The sequence below is a fragment of the Haemaphysalis longicornis genome, unplaced genomic scaffold (genome assembly GCF_048455015.1).
Source record: "Haemaphysalis longicornis isolate Haplotype H1 unplaced genomic scaffold, Haemaphysalis longicornis Haplotype H1 scaffold_5, whole genome shotgun sequence".
Taxonomy (NCBI): Eukaryota; Metazoa; Arthropoda; class Arachnida; order Ixodida; family Ixodidae; genus Haemaphysalis; species Haemaphysalis longicornis.
Genome location: NW_027526385.1, coordinates 190,103,105 through 190,122,410, shown reverse-complemented (window position 1 = coordinate 190,122,410; position 19,306 = coordinate 190,103,105). Strand labels below are relative to the sequence as shown.

The following is a 19,306-nucleotide window of genomic DNA, read 5'->3' as shown; positions in this document are numbered from 1 at the left end:
CTGGGTAGCATAAATACAATGCGTTAAATGTTTTTTTTACATTTGCGCTTCTCAAGTCCTGTACATTCTTGTGTGCTTCCGCAGCTAGGCAGCGCGTATCCCCGAGGAAATCGTACGACAAGGTCAAAACAAAACTCGCGAGGGACCCGTACAGTGCTCGTCTTACTTATCGCCCTTCTCGTCGGGGCCTATGAGGTCAGTACGCCTCGGCTACAAACCGCGTCTTTCTGTTCAAATTAAGTAAAATACTGTTACATAGCGGCGGGGCAAACAAGACAAAACATAGTCGAGGGTGAAGCGATGTATGTTAGTGATAGCCGTCAAACAGCCCGAAGAAGGGTATGCTCCTCGCATTCGTCTTAACCTTCGTTTCAATCTGAGCTGGGAGAACGGAGGCCTATGCGTCCCTGCTACCTTAGTTCTGTTCTCCAAACATTGCGGTCCCGGAAGAGGCTTCACTACAATTGCGGGTCAGGTGACAACGAAATATGACTAGGAAACAAACAGCGAACAAGCTTTTGCTGACACAGATGGTGACGTTCAGCTCAGCGGACATCGGCCAGAAAACAACGATGCCCGCCGAAGCAACAAAAGAACCTCTAAATCCCTCCCAGATGGTTGGTTGGTTGGTTACCCACTCAGGGCGATTGGCCAGGAAATGGGCGCTAACTGAGAGAAGAGGAAAAACTGGAATCTGGATTAATAGATGAAAAGTGAATAAATACATGAAAAAGATGAGTATAAACGGGAATAAAAAGATAATAAGTAAACTGCCAGAAAATGAGGTGCGGTAGCAGATAGAGCTCACCAACTACAAAATCAACACAAATGAATAAGAAAAGGATAGGCCGAAGGACAATCGTGGAAAGTACGTAAGAAAATTAGAGAAAGAAGATTCAACAGTGAAGGAGAGGGAGTGAGCGGGAAGGCAGAGGATACAGACGCAGACATGTTTTTAAGAGCAGCCCGCCATCTTAAATTAGCGGCTAGCACGCTAGATGGCGTGAATCAAAGATGAATGAATGTACAGCGCGGCAAATGTACCTGCGGCAAAAATCCAGTACTGTCGCTCTCTGAGAATATTGGCAGAGGGTAGTCTTCGTCGTCGTCTAGGCCACTCGCGGCTGGTAACGCTGGCCGGTCTCGGTGGAATATAGGCTGCCGACAGAAAACTGGGGAAAGGTTATATGCTTGGCTCAACCGGGATGGGTTGCCGACGAAGTAAAAGGTGGTCAGAGCGATCACGTCAGGAGTCTAGATGGGCGAAGCTGGAGGGGCGTGACGGGGATGACTCCAAAAACTTCACCAAACGCGATACGGGAGGGGCGGACAAATGACAGAAACCGTGGTTTAATTTCAGTGACGGATTTACAGTATGGCCATCACAGAGCCCGAAAAAAACATGACGCGTGCAGCACACTGCTCCGCCGTCATCAGGGTCGAACAGCACAGGGTATGCGACACAGCTACCTTTAGTGTTTTATCGTAAGAACGTTATTGCACAAAATATGCATCGCTCTGCATTCGCAATTTGTTATTGTTACTCTTGCTTTTATTGTAGCATACCCAATCCGGGGATGGGCCAGATATCAGTGGTTGTGTAAGCTTACATAAATACAATTTAGGAAGTTGATTTAAAATAGTCTGAAAAATTTAATGCACATGTGTGGCTTCCGTTGGTGAGCACCCCAGATGCTGCGAAAACTAAGGAGAAGCAGTGGTACATGGACTGTAAGCGGAAAATGAAAGCGCCCAAGAGGCAGGAGGCCAGAAGTGGCAGCGCCTCAAAGTGCGCACAGGCAAAAACTGTCTGTCTTGAGGATGCCGTCAAAATGCACCCGCGCGCCTTCGCTCAAGCAGGGCCTTACTTTAGCAACACTGTAAAAAAATTCTGTAAATTTACAGAGCTTTCACATAGAATGTCTGTTGCCGTACAGAAGTTTTCTGTGATGGTTAGTAAACAGAAACCTGTTAACAGAAAAAACACAAATTTTCTCTTATTTCCTCATCTTGACCAATAACAGGTGTGAAATCGTGAAAATATTGTACTATTAATTTGCATAAAATAGAATAAAATATGAATCATTTTTTTAATGTTTATCAAGAATTTCCTTAACCTTCAAACAGCGCCCGGCCACCGTCATTTTGTTGCGCTCCTGCAATTTTCAAATGCGGCCCTTTGCAAATGGCCGCACTGTAGGTACCAGCATAACCGCATAACTATACAGCGGCGGGCTTCTTTCTTCAATTTTTCACCTTCCCAGGGTGAGTACTAAATTTTTAATAACTCGTGTGGAGGCGGCGCCTAGTTCCTATTTATGCCTCTTTTTTTCGTGCCTGCACTGTAGTTTGTTGGCTTGTTGGATGGAAATAGATTGTTATGAAGTGCTCACCCCGTACCGTAACGATAAGTCGCCTCGTGGTACAAGAGCGTTGTGCCGTGCCTATGTAGTGACGCTCGCCTTAATATGAGTTTTTTTTTTATGAATGTTGTACGCAAACACGGCCGCCGTACTCTCCTTTTCCTCTCTATTTACCCGCTGATGACCGCGAATCAACACCACCTCGCGCGTTTCTGTGGTTATACAAAGGCATTGTCTAGCGTGGGTTGCTAAAAGTTCTGTACAGACGAAATGAAATTCGGCGGATCAGATGCCGTTTTCCGTCGTGGAGGTTAGTGTGAAGGTTACGTCTCTGCTTACGGATGTTATAATTACGGGTTCGAGTCCCCCCAAGCTTTCCTCTTTCTTTTTTTCTTTATGTGGCCGTGGCTTGCCTTTTGTAACAGCTGTAGATATACTTCACGCCCCGTATGAACAGATCGCTACTGCAAAAAGTTCCATTGGACCTTTTTCCAGTGGCAATCTGCACATGCGCGGGCTGCTGGTCCACCATTCTTGACAGTTGCCTCGGGTGAAATAAACAAAAGGGCGCCCCCTCAGCTTGCTGCTTGGAGAGCGGCTATGCTTCTTAGGGCTGCACGTTTTTATTTTCTCTTTCCGGGAAGTTCGCAGTGAGTTCGTACATGCACACAAAAAAGGCTTTTAAAGAAAGGGAAAAAAATGTTTGAGGCTGACCACTCTGCGAGCACTTGGCTACCTGTGAGGGAGCAAGGAAAATGAAAAAAATTAAAGGAAAGGGGGTGCTTCGGCCACTGCAGATTAGGACCAGGATATTTCGCGCACGGGTTCCCCGAAAGCCAAACATTTTTGGGGACGTGCCTTACAGCCAGTTTGATTCGCCGCGGCGGCCGTCTGGAGGGCCGGTACTGGACAAAGGTCCATTCACTCCGTGAGGGCGGTTGGTCTTAATTTTTATTCATTCGGCCAAACCGCTGCCGCTTAGGCTGAAGCCAAGGCTGATGTAGCCATTGATAGAGCTACGTAGGAGAATCTGGAAACCCTGACATGGGAACAAAGAAGGGGAAGTCAAAGCAAAAGCAGCATTTCCTGTTTCCAAACGTCGCATCCCTGATCACTGTGGTGGAAGACCACGAAATCTACTAGGCTTTCCAATTTCCCTGGGCAGCAATGAAGATGTCTCTGATGGAAGCGCCTTGCACCAAACGTGCCGCATCCTTGGTTACTTTGCTATTGTATGAATTGACATTTATATGTTCTCTGCTTTTTTTGTGATTTCATTATTGTGGAAAAGATGTTATGTTCCTAGTCTCACAAAACTTCTTCCCTCATTTTTCATTACCGGAAAAATGTCGGATTTTACTTTATTGATGTTCTTTTTTTTGGAAGTAGAAGAAAATGTGTTCCTAGTCCTATCGGAGCTCTCACCGTAGTAGTATTGTACTGAAGTAATACGACATGTGAACATTTTGTAGCTTAATGTCACTGTACGTAGAAAAAGTGTTCTCAGTTTAACGTCACTGATTAAGTTCTGTAAATAGTTCGTTTTGCCTCAGTGGCGTGTTTGTGGGCATTTCTGAAAGTTGAAGAAAAGGTGATCTTCCTAGTGTAACAACACCTCTGTCATGTAAAGTCTCCTTTTGTTCACTGTGCCAAAATATCATGAATTGTGATTTTGTTTTCATGCTCACAAATCCTTATATTTGAAATTGTTGATACGTTGTTCGTAACTGAGTCAATTCTTAGTAGCAACAGCCTTACGTTTGGCAGAAAAATAAATAATGTCAATGATACTTTCACCCTGCTTTCTTGTGTGCCTGAGTGGTCACTTTATGCTGTGTACTGTACACGAGTAATTAACCAGAAACGTGAAACAGTACATTATAATTTTCGTAAGAAAAAGCGATGTACGCACAACACAAATAGTCTATAAAAGCTTCCAGTGAAAAACAGAAGGTTCACAGATTTTCTGTGAAGGAAAACACAACCTTAAAAAACAGAAAAAGTGTATAAAAAAGCAGAAAACGGAAAAAAGGGGATTGACATAAATTTTCTGTAGTGAGAAACAGAAAATGCTTGTAAAATAACAGAAACATGAAAAACTGAAAACAGGGAATTGACATAAATTCTCTGTAGTGAGAAACAGAAAATGCTTGTAAAATAACAGAAACATTAAAAACAGAAAACATAACTTTACAGAAAATTTCTGGCAGGACAGCTGCCAGAAAATTTCTGTTTTTTCGAGCAAACAATTTTTACAGTGAACCCCTTACACTGTGCTTATCGTGTCACGGGCAAGACGGAAGGGAAAGAAGGTGAGAGGTGGGTGGGTGTGAGAAGAGAGGCAGTAGCATGATGCAGCTTCAAGCCTGATGGGTCCAACATTGAAAAAAATTATTGTTTGCATCTACCTGAAGTTTTCCATTTTGCAAGCATCTCAAGTTACTAAACACAGCAGGAATTGTTGGCGCTGTATGAGTTTGTAGCGGAAGACGCTCCGCACAGCCGCGCATTCCTTTCTCTCCGGTCTGCCTCTGGCTCGACGACAGTGCGCCTTTGTTGAAGACGCGTATTGGCGATGCTGCCGCTTGCTTACTACGGTGGTCATTCCTCTGTCCCCGCCGAGCTGCATCAGCGTTACTCCGCAAGGGGAAAGCGGCGAACCTCTTTCGCGCCTCTTGGAAGGTGCTGTTTGCAGTGACCTTGATGTGGATGATTTGCTTCTCAAGTTTGAACCTCTCACAGGTTCTCGAATATGCAGCGTGCGGTGCTTGGCAGTTGGCACACGTGAGGGCTTGCAGTAGACAGTTGTCAGAGGGATGGTCGTGCTGGGCACACTTTCCACACGTAAGCCGGCCACGGCAGGAGTTGGTACTATGCCCAAACCTCTGACAGTTAAAACAGCGCCGCGGGTTATGGATGTATATATATATGGCTGAGCTGAACATCGAATGTATCCTGCGTTAATGAGTTCTGCAAGTGTTGATCGGTCAAAGGTTTAGATCAGGTGTTTAGTAGAATTTGTCTTCTCTTTGTATCGTTATGCGCCTCACTGTGATTTCACCATGAATTTCATGCACCCAGCAGATGGTTTCGGTTTCTATCATGAGTTCAGGGTCTGAGATCACGCCCTGCGAGCGGTTAAGGCTTCGGTGGGGCGTGACCGTGATGGCAAGATCTGCGATGCGTGTCTGGCTCAGACTATGTGTTGCCTGCTGCTAGGTATTGAATTCGGCCAACAGTTTCTCGGTTCCCTGTTTCTTTGCTTTCTAGGATTCCCCTACTATACCTTCTATAAACTATGTGACCAAGAACACGGGCAGAGAGGCAACACGCTTTTCTTTTCAACAGACTCAATGATTAGGAAGCGGGGATGTTTGGCTGGCTTTAGGAGACAGATTGTTGGTAAGGAAGGAAATGATACTTCGTTGCGGCCCCTTTTCAGTTACCCATCACGTTTGGAGAAGGGGGGTGAAAATGCCATACAGCATAGTGTATAAGCAGGGGACGGGGGTATTCGCTCGTCTTAACCTGATACCGAGAGAGGTCCCGAAGCTCCCTGCCTGGTAAACAGAGAGCGAACACATCCTCCCGAGCTTGACGTCGGCTCTGACGGCCACAGTATGAGGTTTCTACCCTTCACCTTAAAACTCATTACCACGGTGGGTTACTGCGTGAGTATAAGGGCTAGTTGTCCGCGGTGTCGCCAATACAATCACAAAGATTAGTCAAGGTGCCCCGTGCGAAGAACAAGAAGCAGAAGTGTTGTCAGCTTTCACATATCTACGGTCTAGTAAAGCTAAGTTATAGATGGGTTTCTAATTCAGCCGTTTAAATACTTGAAGGATTTATTGTTTCAAGTCTTGGTCCATGTATACATTTTGTCACTGAACTTAAGCCTAGGAATCAAAATGACATACAATAGCAGAAACCAGTTTGCTGAGAGCAAAACTCTCAAATAAATAATTTGCGTTCATTTCAAAGCTACTTTATCTGAAAAAAAATATTTTTTTTTGCGCTTGCAGCACGCACGACCGATTACGAACGCCTCTACATATTTCACCTTGCACAGCACTTTATCGTATACCTCATTACACCGAACAGTGCATGTGGGGAATTCGTTCAGCACTAAAACATCAACGTTGTACACGATCTCATCTTCATCTTCGTTTGGTGAACCCCAGACGTTTTCTTTTGCGTCATCACCATCCTAAATACAATGAGTGCTCTCGCTTCTTCTTTGCTTTGTCGACAGGTGCCTTCGTCTTTAGATCGCTACGACCTTCGCAGCGAATTTCCCCACAACAAAGAACTCCCTTCCTATACACGTGATTAGCGTGAAGACCCATTGACCGGCTATGGTCACTGTCAGGTTCGGGGGACAATAATAAAGAATATAATACACTGTGAAAATGAGACCTTTTGTTTATGCAACCCAAATCCTAAACAAATACACAAAACAAACAGAGATAAACTAAAGAACAGCGGGAAGCTAATAAACACTGGGGAACGGTGAAAAAACGGTGTACAACCCGGTAAAGTGTTCAAGCATACGGGTAATAGTCAATGTCCGGGAATGAAGGGCGAGGACTAAGTACAGTAATGCAATGTCCGAAATATGTGTTCGCTGTCGGAACGGAGTTGCCCTGCCTCACGTCCGCGAGGCGCAGTCGTGGTGTTGCAAGGTCAAGATGATGTGCTTGCCGCGGTGGTACAGCGTGCTCCCAGCTCCATTTGCAGAGAAGCCAACGCAGCTGTCTTGGGTTGTCGCTGTCCTTCACCGATGGATGGTGAGACGACTTCCTTGCGGAGGAGATGTTCAGGAGGTTGAGCCTGTGGAGGACTACTTGGGGCACGGCACGGGTCTGGTCGCCGGGCCGCCGGGCATCCCGGTCTCTCGCGTCCTTTCGGAGTGCTTCTCTGGCTACCCTCTGCCGCCAGCCGCTGTCGCTGGCCGCTTCCGATTGGCCCGCGTCCGGCTCAAGCTCGTGCTCTAATCTCGAGAGCTCATCGCCGTATCCCGGGCAATGACCTTGGCGCCGAGTGCTTTGCATCGTCTTCTTTGTCATCTTCTTGCTGAGTTTCAAGTGTTTTCTTGTTGGAGTAATGTTTCCCGTGGTCATGTGATTTCTTGGCATGACACGTCCTCCTACTCAAGCAATTTTCACTGAAAAATGTTCACACCCCACGCACAGTTCAATATCACTCCACGAAATGTTCGCACTCCTACCACGCACCGTTCACCAAAACTTCACGAAACTGTCGGCGGAACTCTCATGATATAGCATGCCAACGCCATTCCTAGTCTTTAGCAGTATCATCATACTAAACAATGGCACACAAGCACAACTTAACCCACATGCTGACCAACTGTAGTCAAGCTTCGTGAAACTGAACGTACACCAAATGAGCGCCAAGCCAAGAAAATAACACCGCAGTGCGTTGGAGCGTATTACAGTGGATTTATGGGCTTTCGGCGTTTCGAGTAAAACACTCTGCTCGGATACACAGGGAACCATTGGCTTTATTGACAGCCGTCTGGATCGTCATCGTAACCGGTATTCACCAGCTCTCTGGCTACGTCTATTCTCCGAAGTTTCGACGTGTTACAGTTAGCGGACGATCCTGTTTCGGGGCTCAGTCGGTTTGGACTCCGGGCTAGATCCTCAGTCTTGTTCCCCTAGAACATTGCCAATGACCACATCGCACAGTGGAGATTTCAAACAGCTTACCAACGCCATTCCAGTGAAAAACAGAGACTCGATGAACACTTTCGCTTCTGGGGCAGTGACACATTTTCCATTGGCTAACTGTAACATGCAAGAGGTGCGGGTAAGTACCGCTTTTAGAACGAGAAACTGGCAAACGATTACTGTGTTAGTTTCCGTGTTTCTCAAAATGATGGCCGGCTTGTCTTCGAGTCTGCCTTTCGAAACAGGCATATTACCCATTCCTGCACGGACGTCTAAGACGGCATTAGTCATCCTCCATTTTTCTTTCCTCACCACATCCGGGCCGAGACTAGCCTGCCGTTCAACGTTACCTTCAATCTTTGCCGGGTTTCGTTGTTCCCCGGTATTATCGTTGAAAAACAACAAGTTGCTTTTGGGCATCCATAAAAGGGTCAGCAGCGGTCACGGTCTCAGAGACTGTTTTGAACTCCCTCTCCCGCACGAACATTGCGAGTTTTCTGTGGCAGTTAGAGAGAAGTAGCTCAGTGGTTAACAAATCAGCGAGGTTGTCGAAGGTTTTGACTATGCTAGATAGTTCTACCCACCGCTCAAAATACCCTTTCAGTCGAGCGGCGTATTGTTTATCGGTTTTGTTTTTCTCCGGCTTCGAGTGATGGAAGCGCTGCCCATAGCCTTCTGCGGTGAATCGAAAGCGCTGCAGTAATGCAAGCTTGACCTGGTCATGGTCTTGTGACTCTTGTGGGGAAAGGCGACCGTAGACTTTCAGTGCCTCTACGGTAAGACACGTGCTGATGGCGATGGCCCATTTCGACTTAGGCCAGCTTCGACTTTGGGTTACGCATTCAAACCGTTTAAGGTATGCGTCGAGATCATCTCGAGCATCCTCAAAAGGCGGCAGAAATTTGCGTGCGCTGAAGCTTTGCGGGGTGGCAGCCTGAGCCTGACCAGTGGTTTCTCCCTCGCCATCTGTTTGGGCCCCCTCTCCTCACGCTGAATTGAGTTCCGCCAAGCGAATCCGCAGCTGCAAATGGCGTTCTTCGACTTCTGCACGAGCCCGCTCTTGCTCGGCTTTCCCCCGCTCCTGCTCTGATTTCACCCGCTCGTGCTCGAGTTCTAACGCTCTTTCATCGCGCAAGTGCTTCTGCTCCGCCTGGAGCCACTGCCTCAATCCCTCGCCACTCAAGCCCAAGAGTTCGCCCATGGCAATGAGCTTCATTGTGTCCATTGTAGGGTTTATGGGCATTATGAAACGAACTGGTCTTATCATGTCATGGACGCCAATTATTGTCGGGTTCGGGGGACAGTAATAAAGAATATAATACACTGTGAAAACGAGACCTTTTGTTTATGTAACCCGAAACCCGAACAAATACACACAACAAACAGAGATAAACTAAAGAACAGCGGGAAACTAATAAACACTGAGGAACGGTGAAAAAATGGTGTAGGACATAGTAAAGAGTTGAAGCATACGGGGAACAGTCAATGTCCGGGAATGAAGGGCGAGGGCTAAGTACGGTAATGAAATGTCCGAAATATGTGTTCGCTGCCGGAACGGAGTTGAACTACCTCACGCCCCCGAGGCGCAGTCGTGGTGTTGCAAGGTCAAGATGATGTGCTGGCCGCGGTGGTACAGCGTGCTCCCAGCTGCATTTGCAGAGAAGCCAACGCAGCTGTCTTGAGGCGTCGATGTCCTTCACCGATGCATGGTGAGACGACTTCCCTGCGGAGGAGAAGTTCTGGAGGTTGCGCCTGTGGAGGACTACCTGGGGCACGGCACGGGTCTGGTCGCCAGTCCACTGCGCATCCCAGTCTCTCGCGTCCCTTCGGAGTTCTTCTCTGGCTCCCCTCTGCCGCCAGCCGATGTCGCTGGCCGCTTCCAATTTGCCCGCGTCCGGCGCAAGCTCGTGCTCTAATCTGAAGCGCTCATCGCCGTAGCCCGGGCAATGACCTTGGCGCCGCGTTCCTTGCGTCGTCTACTTTGTCATCTTCTTGCTGAGTTTGAAGTGTTTTCTTGTTGGAGTAATGTTTCCTGTGGTCATGTGGTTTCTTTGCATGAGAGTCACCCAACACAAAGAGAGAGAAAGGAGGCATGCGCGGCCAGGCCTGCTATGCTACAGCAGACTAAACCACCGCTTTGTGGTGGCGCTAGCTATTTGCACTCGACATGGTGAGGGTGATAGCTACTGCGATCAGGGAATACACAGAGAAACGGCGGTTTCTGTTTCACGCGAGAGTTGCAACACTCTTACTGTTAGCCGAATTTGTAACAGCCGAATTCGTCAGCCGAATTCGATCCTCGATTATACTGAAGAAAATCGTTACAGCCGAATTCGTCAGCCAAATTCGCTCCTCGATTATACTGAATAAAATAAATAACGCGCGTTTTTGAAAATAAGCGCTATATAGAAATTCGTAGTGTAGTTCTTAAATATTTTTACATTGAACATAAGGGCAATCTGGCGGGTATCCTTAAAATATTCGTAAATTTAAGAAATTCAGTAATGTGGTGATCGTAGTAACGATATGTGACAGTATTACGTTTATACTTGTTTGAATTGGCGAACCCAACTTTTATTGCGTACACTGTGAACAGGGTGCCTCAGGGTTCATTCCGCTTTAGATTCAGCCTACCCTAGCTTTTCGCCAAGGAATCAAATAAAATAAAAATCGGGAGCATATCCCAGCCCGGGCTAAAGACGCCGAGTTGGCAAAGCCGGGTGCCTCGTGTTCGAGCGCGGGCTAACGCGCTCCGCTTGGGATAGGTGTGAAAGGGGCGAAAAAAAAACGATGCGGGCGTGGCGTCATGGATACCTTTCAGTGGGAAGTTCAAAAATGCATGCGTGGTTCAACAGGTTGGGCTCCGACGAAGGGAGGTAGGCCCCCACCTCTGTCTTTGGCCAGTTTTGCACCACTCGTGTAAGCGGCGGCAGTTTTTTTCCCCTTGTGGACGTATGTTTAGCATGCGGGTTTTTCGGGAATATAAAGTCCCAATCAAAGCCGTGATCATGCGTGCGTCAGATTATTGATTTCACATACGAGGCTTTTGATTTTCTACTCTGCATATCCTACGTGACCTCTTCGTCGGATATTATTCACGTGTGTCACCTCAAGATCTACCAAACGCTCACCGTAAACACCCTTACCTAGCCCGGTACGACACCTTCCCCGACAGAGATGATACTATGTAGCTCTGGCAGATAAGATACACTGGAAACGAAGAGGGCGAATTAACGGGAATATGGTCATTGTGATATCCACAAAGAGACAGAGAACCTTCCTCGGTGGGGAGGTGGAGACTCTAGTCCTTATTTCTTATTTGGCACTAGACGCTCATTAGACGCTGGGAGACCACTCAAATCAACTCAATGACCATGGGGAACAGTTAATGTAATTTTCAGCCATACTTTTAAGGTTTCATTTGTGAACAGTATAAACTTGAGCAGAAAAAGTAATATAATATTTTGGCGGGAAGAAAGACATCCTGATTGTTTGACAAAATCCTTTAAAGATTAATAACACAAAGATAGAGAGCGTTCGAGAAACACTTCTGATAACGCTTTTTTAGGCGAGTTCATTTATGGCTTCAAAAATAAAAAGAGGGAACAGGACGTCGAAAAAAATTAAAGCCGTTCCACTCAATGTGAAAGCTGTCGGAAGTGCAGAGCAGTGGTTCGCCATAATGGGCTGTAGCGCCGTTATCGGCTTACTGCTACCACCCCATGCGATTGAAATTTCCCGCCTGCGCAGTGCTCGCGCGCCCCCTGCCTGAAACTGCGCCAGCGGGAGTTCAGTTCTCTTTGTGCTTTTCTGCCCGCACGTGCCGGCGTTGCACGGCCACATTTTGAGTTTACTGTCGTAAATTTAGTGTTTGGGGAGTTGGTGGTAGTGAATGCGTTGTATCAGCAGCTTCTTGGCGTAGTTTGAATGAGTCAAGGATATAAGGCACGCTCGTAACCTTCCGTTCTGTGTCGGCTTTGTGGCTCAGTTGGTAGAGTACCGTGCACCTTGCGATCCGCCCGCAGAGTCGTAGGATCGAAACCTGGCGCCGGCAAGTATTATTTTTTTATGTAGTGTAGGGGGAGCGATGCGGACGCGGACTACGGACGCCAACGCGGGTGACATCGTGAGTTACTGAAATGCTCTGCATTTAAAAGAAACACAAGCAGGATGGACAAGTGCTCTTCCCGTCTACTGCACGTGTTTTTTTGACCACACCCTTTGCGCTTTTGTTATTTTTGGGTCCGTCCTGTTAGAATCTCTCAATGTAGCGTATATTTGTAAGGACAATACGTACATCGCTGCATAATTTTACGGGAAGTTCAATTTTATGCTCCACGTTCCCGTGTTTTAATCAATTCTGATAGCCTTCTGGTTAGCTTTGTTAGGTGACCGCAGGCATCATACAAATAATATTCCGAATTATTGTTTGAGATCAGAACATAATTTTAGCCCTCGAGCATCATTCAACAAAAAGAAGCACCGCACTTCCTGAAAGCTCAGTCCATGGATGTGCGAGTAAACCTTCCAATCGACGCATGTAGGGCGAAACTCCTCACCGAAATTTTCAGTATTAGAGCCAACCTCCCAACAAACTCCATTGCATTGGCTATTGGCGATGGCACCGATCGGAACCTTATTGCTGTCAAAATAATTGCCCTGGGTCAAAAAAAGTAAGAAAAAAGAAAGGCTGTAATTCCTACCTAAAGAAATGGGAATAAGAAAACTACCCACCTTCTTCCAGCAAGCCCGTGCAACATGGGTAGTCCAATTACTTTGAACAATACGTGAAGGCTGAATTTGTTCTGTTGGCTTGTATGAAACAACGGACCATCTAGTAACAAACGTCGGTGCACTGTTTTATTGTAGTGAGGCGATAGGGCAGATAAATACGGAGGCTTCATCAAACAGAGCAGAATTGGCAGATGCCCTCGATGTAAAGAGCGCAAATCGTCCATGGGGCCGCGTCGATTTCACGATGCTACCATCTGCCAGGCATGAAGCAAGCTAAGAAATCTATGGGCACTGGGAAGATGATGGTGGAGTTCTTCTCGGCGGAGATGGTGTTGAGTGTCTGAAGATATCGCAGCTGCAGTGCGGCAGGGCTCAGGGCCATCGTGTCTGCGGCCTCCTTCAGCGCCCGGGAGGCCTTCTGCTCGCCTTCAGCTGCAATCAACTGCGCAAGGTCAACAAAATATGCGTAAACAGCGCATCGCCAGCCACGTCTTCAACTTGAAAGAGGTCCGCAAGTTCATACTTACTTCGAAATTCTGCTTTTTTCACATTGCATTACTTCCATGAAGCACGTAACCGTCTTCTAAAGCTATTTAATCGGTTTGCACTAAACTGAAAACATTACTTTGTATTGAAAATGACGTTTCATATGTGCTACCACAAAGTTCTACAGATGTGCAGACCATGAGGCCTATCCCATGAGCAGCAGCTTTTCGAAACTAATTAAATTAGGATTCTTATACATAACCAAGAAAGGTAGCCTGCTAGGGTGGCGTTTCAAATAGCACCCTTCCCTGTGGAAGATATCCGCTGCATGAACAGTGCTGCTACGTTTTCGTGGTAACTAGCTGGTAACTAGCGAGCGGGTTACAAAACAGGTCATCGCACAAACAACTCCTGACACAGGTTGAAGGTAGAGGTACATAAGTGTGCTAGGCAAATTATTTGTGATAACATTACAACCGGAGTAAAAAGAATGCACAAGTGGGGGTATAAAGCGGACGTTACGAATGAACGGTATTGGAGTTTTCGTTTTCAGCTAACTTTTTTTATGTACAACGAAACAACTAGACTTCGCATATCTTATGTGACGAAAAAGTGTGAGGACAGTAAGTAATTCAGTGTAGTATAGTTTTTGTGAAACTATTATATTCCAACGGAACATGCCTTTTCACCTTCGGTGGCAGCATTTTCCTCTGTTTTTTTGTTGTACTGTTCCTTACGATTATTCGAGACACATCTGTGCTCGCATAACCAAGGAAATGACGTGTACGGTGAAAAGGCATTGCTGGTGACCTGACTGCTGATAATATAATTACTACGTTCACTTTACTCATGTACGCATCAGTAATTGTTTCCAGTGCATGGGTGCGTATCGAAGGCCACATCGCACACATTCAGTCACCTCCAGTATGCAAATATGACCAATCTTGAGAGTGTGTGGTTATTTCTATTCTTCCTGTGTACCCGAGGCCCATTTTTAAAATCGAGAACAACTTAGCCATTTTTTAAACGGAAATACTTCTTCTGGTTATGGGAGTCATACTGTAAAATTTGGATTCATTAGCACCATTATGCTGCCTATTTTTATTGATTGGTGAGGCGCCATTTGGTGGGAAATGGCTTTGCCATGAAGACAGAATGTTGAACCACAGTTGCAACGGGAACCTGCAATACTTGCGATTAACACTTTTCCTACTACAGTTGTGCCCAGAATAATGGCGAATCCTGTAGTTCTTGCCACCACAAAACGCCGCTTTTTGATTGGGTCGCCGCACGAAATGCGTCTTCCAGTTTTTACTTTACTTTAGCGGCGAGTTTCTTGAAATTTTAATTGAATGCCTTCATTGCTGCAATAAGATGGAATCCAGTCACTAGCCCCGACATCGTTAGATAACGTCAGTGAAGCACGCCAGTGGTTCCCGCCTCGAAAAAGAGATAAACATTTTGTGCTCAATGCTTTTTGCTAGCCGTAAAGCAGCAACTTATGGCTGAAGTATTTTGTTTTCTTTTCATCCAGGTACACGTTGCGATTGTTTTTACATTATGAAAGCACTTAATATTTAGACAAAAAGCTCAAAGCTTGTTGCATGTTTCTCTTTCAACTGATCACTCCCAATAAAAAAATTGTATTCATTTTGTCCTCTGATTGTGATAACTTGGTCGAATGACATTACGCTGATTTTTTTTATAGCTCTTGTTCTTTTCTTGTGGCAAGGAGGGAAACTCAAAGTATGACAGCCGGCTTTTCTGCAGCTGTGGCCTTTGGGTAATCGAGACAGAAGTGTGTCAAATAAGTAACCCAAACACAGCTTGTACTCTAACAATCGAGCCGCAGTGCATTGGATTTAAACACGGTCCGTAAGGGGCGGCGGGCCAAACATTGCTTGCCTAATCATTCACACTTGCTGAAACTTTCCAGCAACTTTATATTAACTTTGCGTAGGCTCTCGCCACATCCTCCGATAAACAGGCCACCATGTAGCATTGTAGACAGAAACAGCTTAACGGCTGTACGGTATCACAAATATTCAGTCATAATTGTAAGTGTTTACTACTGCTGACAAAAGAAAAGGGTTGTAGACTGGCGGAGTAATTTCAATGTCGTTATCTCTTGCTACTCGAGTTGAATTTCAAGCCCTTTGTCTTGAAAGTGTTAGTTTTGGGGGTCAAAAAATTCAGCATTGCTATGATAAAACGGACACTGAAAGGGGATAGCGGTTGGGCTGACTTTTCTGGTACGTTATTCCATACGCCCATTTCAACAGCGTATTTCATTCTACTACCGATTTCATACATATTTGCCATTAATACACTGTTTTGGAAAATGCACTTCAGTTCCAAAATATTTTGCTTGTACACTCGGTTGTCTAAAAACAATTATCCTCACATTCCTCACAGGCGGTTCCTCCTGCTCAGGCACAAACTTGATCTCTTAATATCCGGCCATCAATTCGCACGTTTCATTTCTGCGTATGGATCGACTGCGGTTTTGAGTGGGCGAAATTTCTTCAGGCGTCGACCGGAAAAACGATAAGCTTGGTAGGGACGCCGGCCTACTCGTGTCACAAGGCAACGTCGCGGCACACGTGACGCCCGAGGTATAGCTGAGGCACGGTGGAGTGACTGGCTGGCGCCGTAGTTTCCTCTCGACACATATCACAAAATGAGTAAGCAGTATCGGTTTGGAACGTCTAGATGCAGTATTTTCAGTCCCCACCTAAAGTAAAGAGTACGAGCGCTCACCTGAGCTCTTGGCGACAAATACGTTACCCTAACTGATATGCATTACGCAATCTCGCCGAAGGAGTCCACGTTGGCGGTAATGCGGAGCACTGTTCCCCTTCAGTCTTATGATGTGTGCCTGCCCGAACAGCCACTACTCAGTTCGAGTTCATAACAAATCTATTGAGCAGTGAGAGGAGCAACAGCCAGCTCAAACAGCGGGGACCACTTTGGCTGATCCTACGAAAGGAGGTGGCAGGTGGGTTCAAGTGGGTCCTACAGGGGTGTCGATGATGCTGTTTATTAAGGGGCGAAGCATTGCAAGGGGGCTGGTCATTACTCCGCCCAATGACCAGGTTTAATAAATATACGCGGCAAATCTACAGACTCCACCTAAGCTTGCATTCTTCGCAAGTGCAGTACTAGTCGCCACGCAGTGCTTACACGCCATTAATGTTCATTCTCTCTCTCTCTCTGCGTTTGCTCTAACAGAAGTAGAGTTTTCCTAAACTAAATTACAGTCGATGTCTTGCGTAGGTTGCTGTTTCCTACTCCAATAGAAGTATCGCCTGCTGAACTAACTCGATGTATTTTACTTTGCGCCTACGAAGCACATTTTAACACAAAGAGCTAAACTGTTCGCGAATGACACATGCGCAGACAAATAATTTCTTAAAAATTTGGCTCCGGAAGACACATTCTGCATGGTTTTTAGGCTAGCCCTCTACGCTAATTTTTGGATCGTAGTGACACATTTTCGAACGTAGAGCATACTGTAATGTATTACCTGTTTTTGTGCGGGAATAAGACGTAGTGACTGTGCTAATATCGGTAAGAGTTTTTACAGGCGCGGCGTGTGCTATTGCAAAGATTGTAATACTTTCCATAGTCTCTTTTGATAATTTGGGCCGCGCATTTACTGAGGTATTTAACGCATTGCCTCCCTACAGTATTACTTTCACCACAAGCAAGCCGAAGTTGTCAGATTTTGAAACGTTCATTTCGTACACTTTCTCACTGTCCAGCATACAACGGCGTGCACGTTCAAAGTAGCTAGTCAATTTGGGCAAGACCTCATGCACCACACGTCACGTTGCAGGGCGTGCAGAGCCATCTATATTTTGAGACTTCGGCTTTATGGACATAATTATGCTTCATTTCTCGGTTTGTTCCGATTACGAAGCTTTGAGAAGACCCCGTAATTATTTCGATTATTTGCTATAACATGCCTTACATTTGGTTTATGTGCCTGTTGATAGGATGGCTAATGCGCCAAACGAAGTTTGATTTATTGTTATTAAAGATGAAAAATTTAGATCCTATTTCAAAACGCTTGCTGTGCATAATTTTACATTTCGAACCTAGAATTGTTCTAAACTAAACATTACAGTCATGTTGAAAGCTCTATAAGCGGTTTCTCTTTTCTTTAAAAACAGATACCCGTAGACTTCATTAATATGTTTCTTATGCTGCTGTTTCTCCGAAGCTTTTTCGGCAACCTTTTGTTTCACAAATCCAATGTTTTTTTTTGTGGTGTATCCAGACAGCCATGAAAAGCAGGTTTAGCGACCCCAGAATTGGCGGCCAACAGATCCCTATTTCTTCCACTAACTGTGCACTGAAACGTAACTTCATGCAGTATCTCAGTGGCATATAACACGCCCGCAGTCGTTCGAATAGCGTGCATATAAATCCATCATTGCTTCATTTTGATTGAAGTTACGGGTGCAATTTTTACTAAATTAGGATGAAGAATGAAAGCCAAACGACGAGTTCATCCTGATTCCGTTTGTAACAGTGTTTCAGTTCGCTGACCCAACTGAACGAGGTATGAGCCTACCATGGCACATGACTGTAATGGTGTCCGCGACTGACCCTAAAATGAGTGTGCAAGCTGAGAGCAGAACTTAGTGAATCAGCTCGCGCAGTAGAGCGGATGATGTGGTACCCCTATCTCAGAGGGCCGGCCTCCCCAAAGTAAGCACGCCATTTTTAAGGAGTCATAACATGAAGGCGATTTCCATACTGCTTCCTGTTTTTCCTACTGCTTCAATTAAAGCAAGCTCCTATCGACACAAGAAGGCCGTCTTACTGACACCAACCGTGCAACTTGCGCAATAGAGCTGACTGGATAGATACATATAATTTCAGCCCCAAAATCTTTGCTCAATTTATACCTTTCATTCGGCTGGTTTCTAAAATGTACTGTAATGATAACACGACTCTGAGACTTCCTTCATATCACTCCGCATCCCATTCCATTTAGGGCACACTAAGCGATCAATAAAAGTTTGTTTAACTTAAGGATGGCTGGTTCCGTAGCTCTATCGGCTTTTTGTCGACAACCAACAATGCGCTAATTGCAGAAAAATAGGAAAATAAAGCTTCCATTTCTTCCTTCTGTTTTCCCTTCATTTCTTGTGACGTAGCCCTTGCGTCACATAGCAGGGGAGAGGCACGAGTGCAGTCTAAACGCTCTCACGCTCGCAACGGTAGATTTTACGTCTCCAAGGTATATCTGACGCAGACAACGTTTCTCTAACTCAAGAGGCGGGCTTGGACGTTTATGATTTGTTCCCGGCAGAACCGGAAATGCTTTTTGACATATCGTTGATGCGAATCGCAACGACACCGCATCAACCGCTGCCCATCGCCGCAAACCTTAGAGGTGATAGTGAGACAGGTGCGCCGCGTGCGCTTTCTCCCGCTCCGCTCGAGCAAGCTTCCGCTTCCGCCTTCCGGGAGCGGTGAACAGTGCGTATGTGAAAGGGGATCTGTTGCTATTGTGCTCTCCGTTTCAAGCAGTCGAACAGGATAAGCTTGTTGTGATGTGGGTGAGTTAGTGGTTATCGTCATGATTTTCAATCGTCAGCTTATCAATCAAGACGATAAGCTGCGATTGAAGGAGACTTTTTCTACGCTCCTTGAATAAACGGCCGGCCACAAACTACGGCCTGCGAACATTGCAATTGAAAAGTCCTGCCCGGATTCCGCCGGGACCAACGTTGCACCTGTGCGACGCTTACACGTTGTGTATCACTAGCGGCTTTCTGGGAACGGAAAAGCAGAAAGTAATTACTCTTTAATTTCCACGGGCGATATGGTTCGACCCAGGCGCGGGCACGCTTTACCCATTCAAATATCCGGGCGAGAAAAACACAAGATTAGAAGCTCAGGCGGGTCGCATAAACATCTTGTCCCTTTTGTAACTTCCTACCGGTGTGATTACTTGCAGAAGCTCCGCCGTTTACCGTGATAGACTATTAACTTTGCTAATTGCGCAACACTGTAAAG

At 45.9% G+C, this 19,306-nt stretch overlaps 1 protein-coding gene across 1 annotated transcript in view; it reads right to left on the bottom strand.

Moving 5' to 3' along the window:
- Positions 1-12,904: 12,904 nt before the first annotated feature.
- LOC144139561 (band 7 protein AGAP004871-like) overlaps positions 12,905-19,306 on the bottom strand; it is a 62,614-nt gene continuing 56,212 nt past the window's right edge. Inside the window, exon 8 of the mRNA XM_077671861.1 lies at positions 12,905-13,229. Within this exon, the coding sequence (XP_077527987.1) occupies positions 13,035-13,229 (195 nt within the window). The 3' untranslated portion in view covers positions 12,905-13,034. The remainder of the gene's footprint in view (positions 13,230-19,306) is intronic.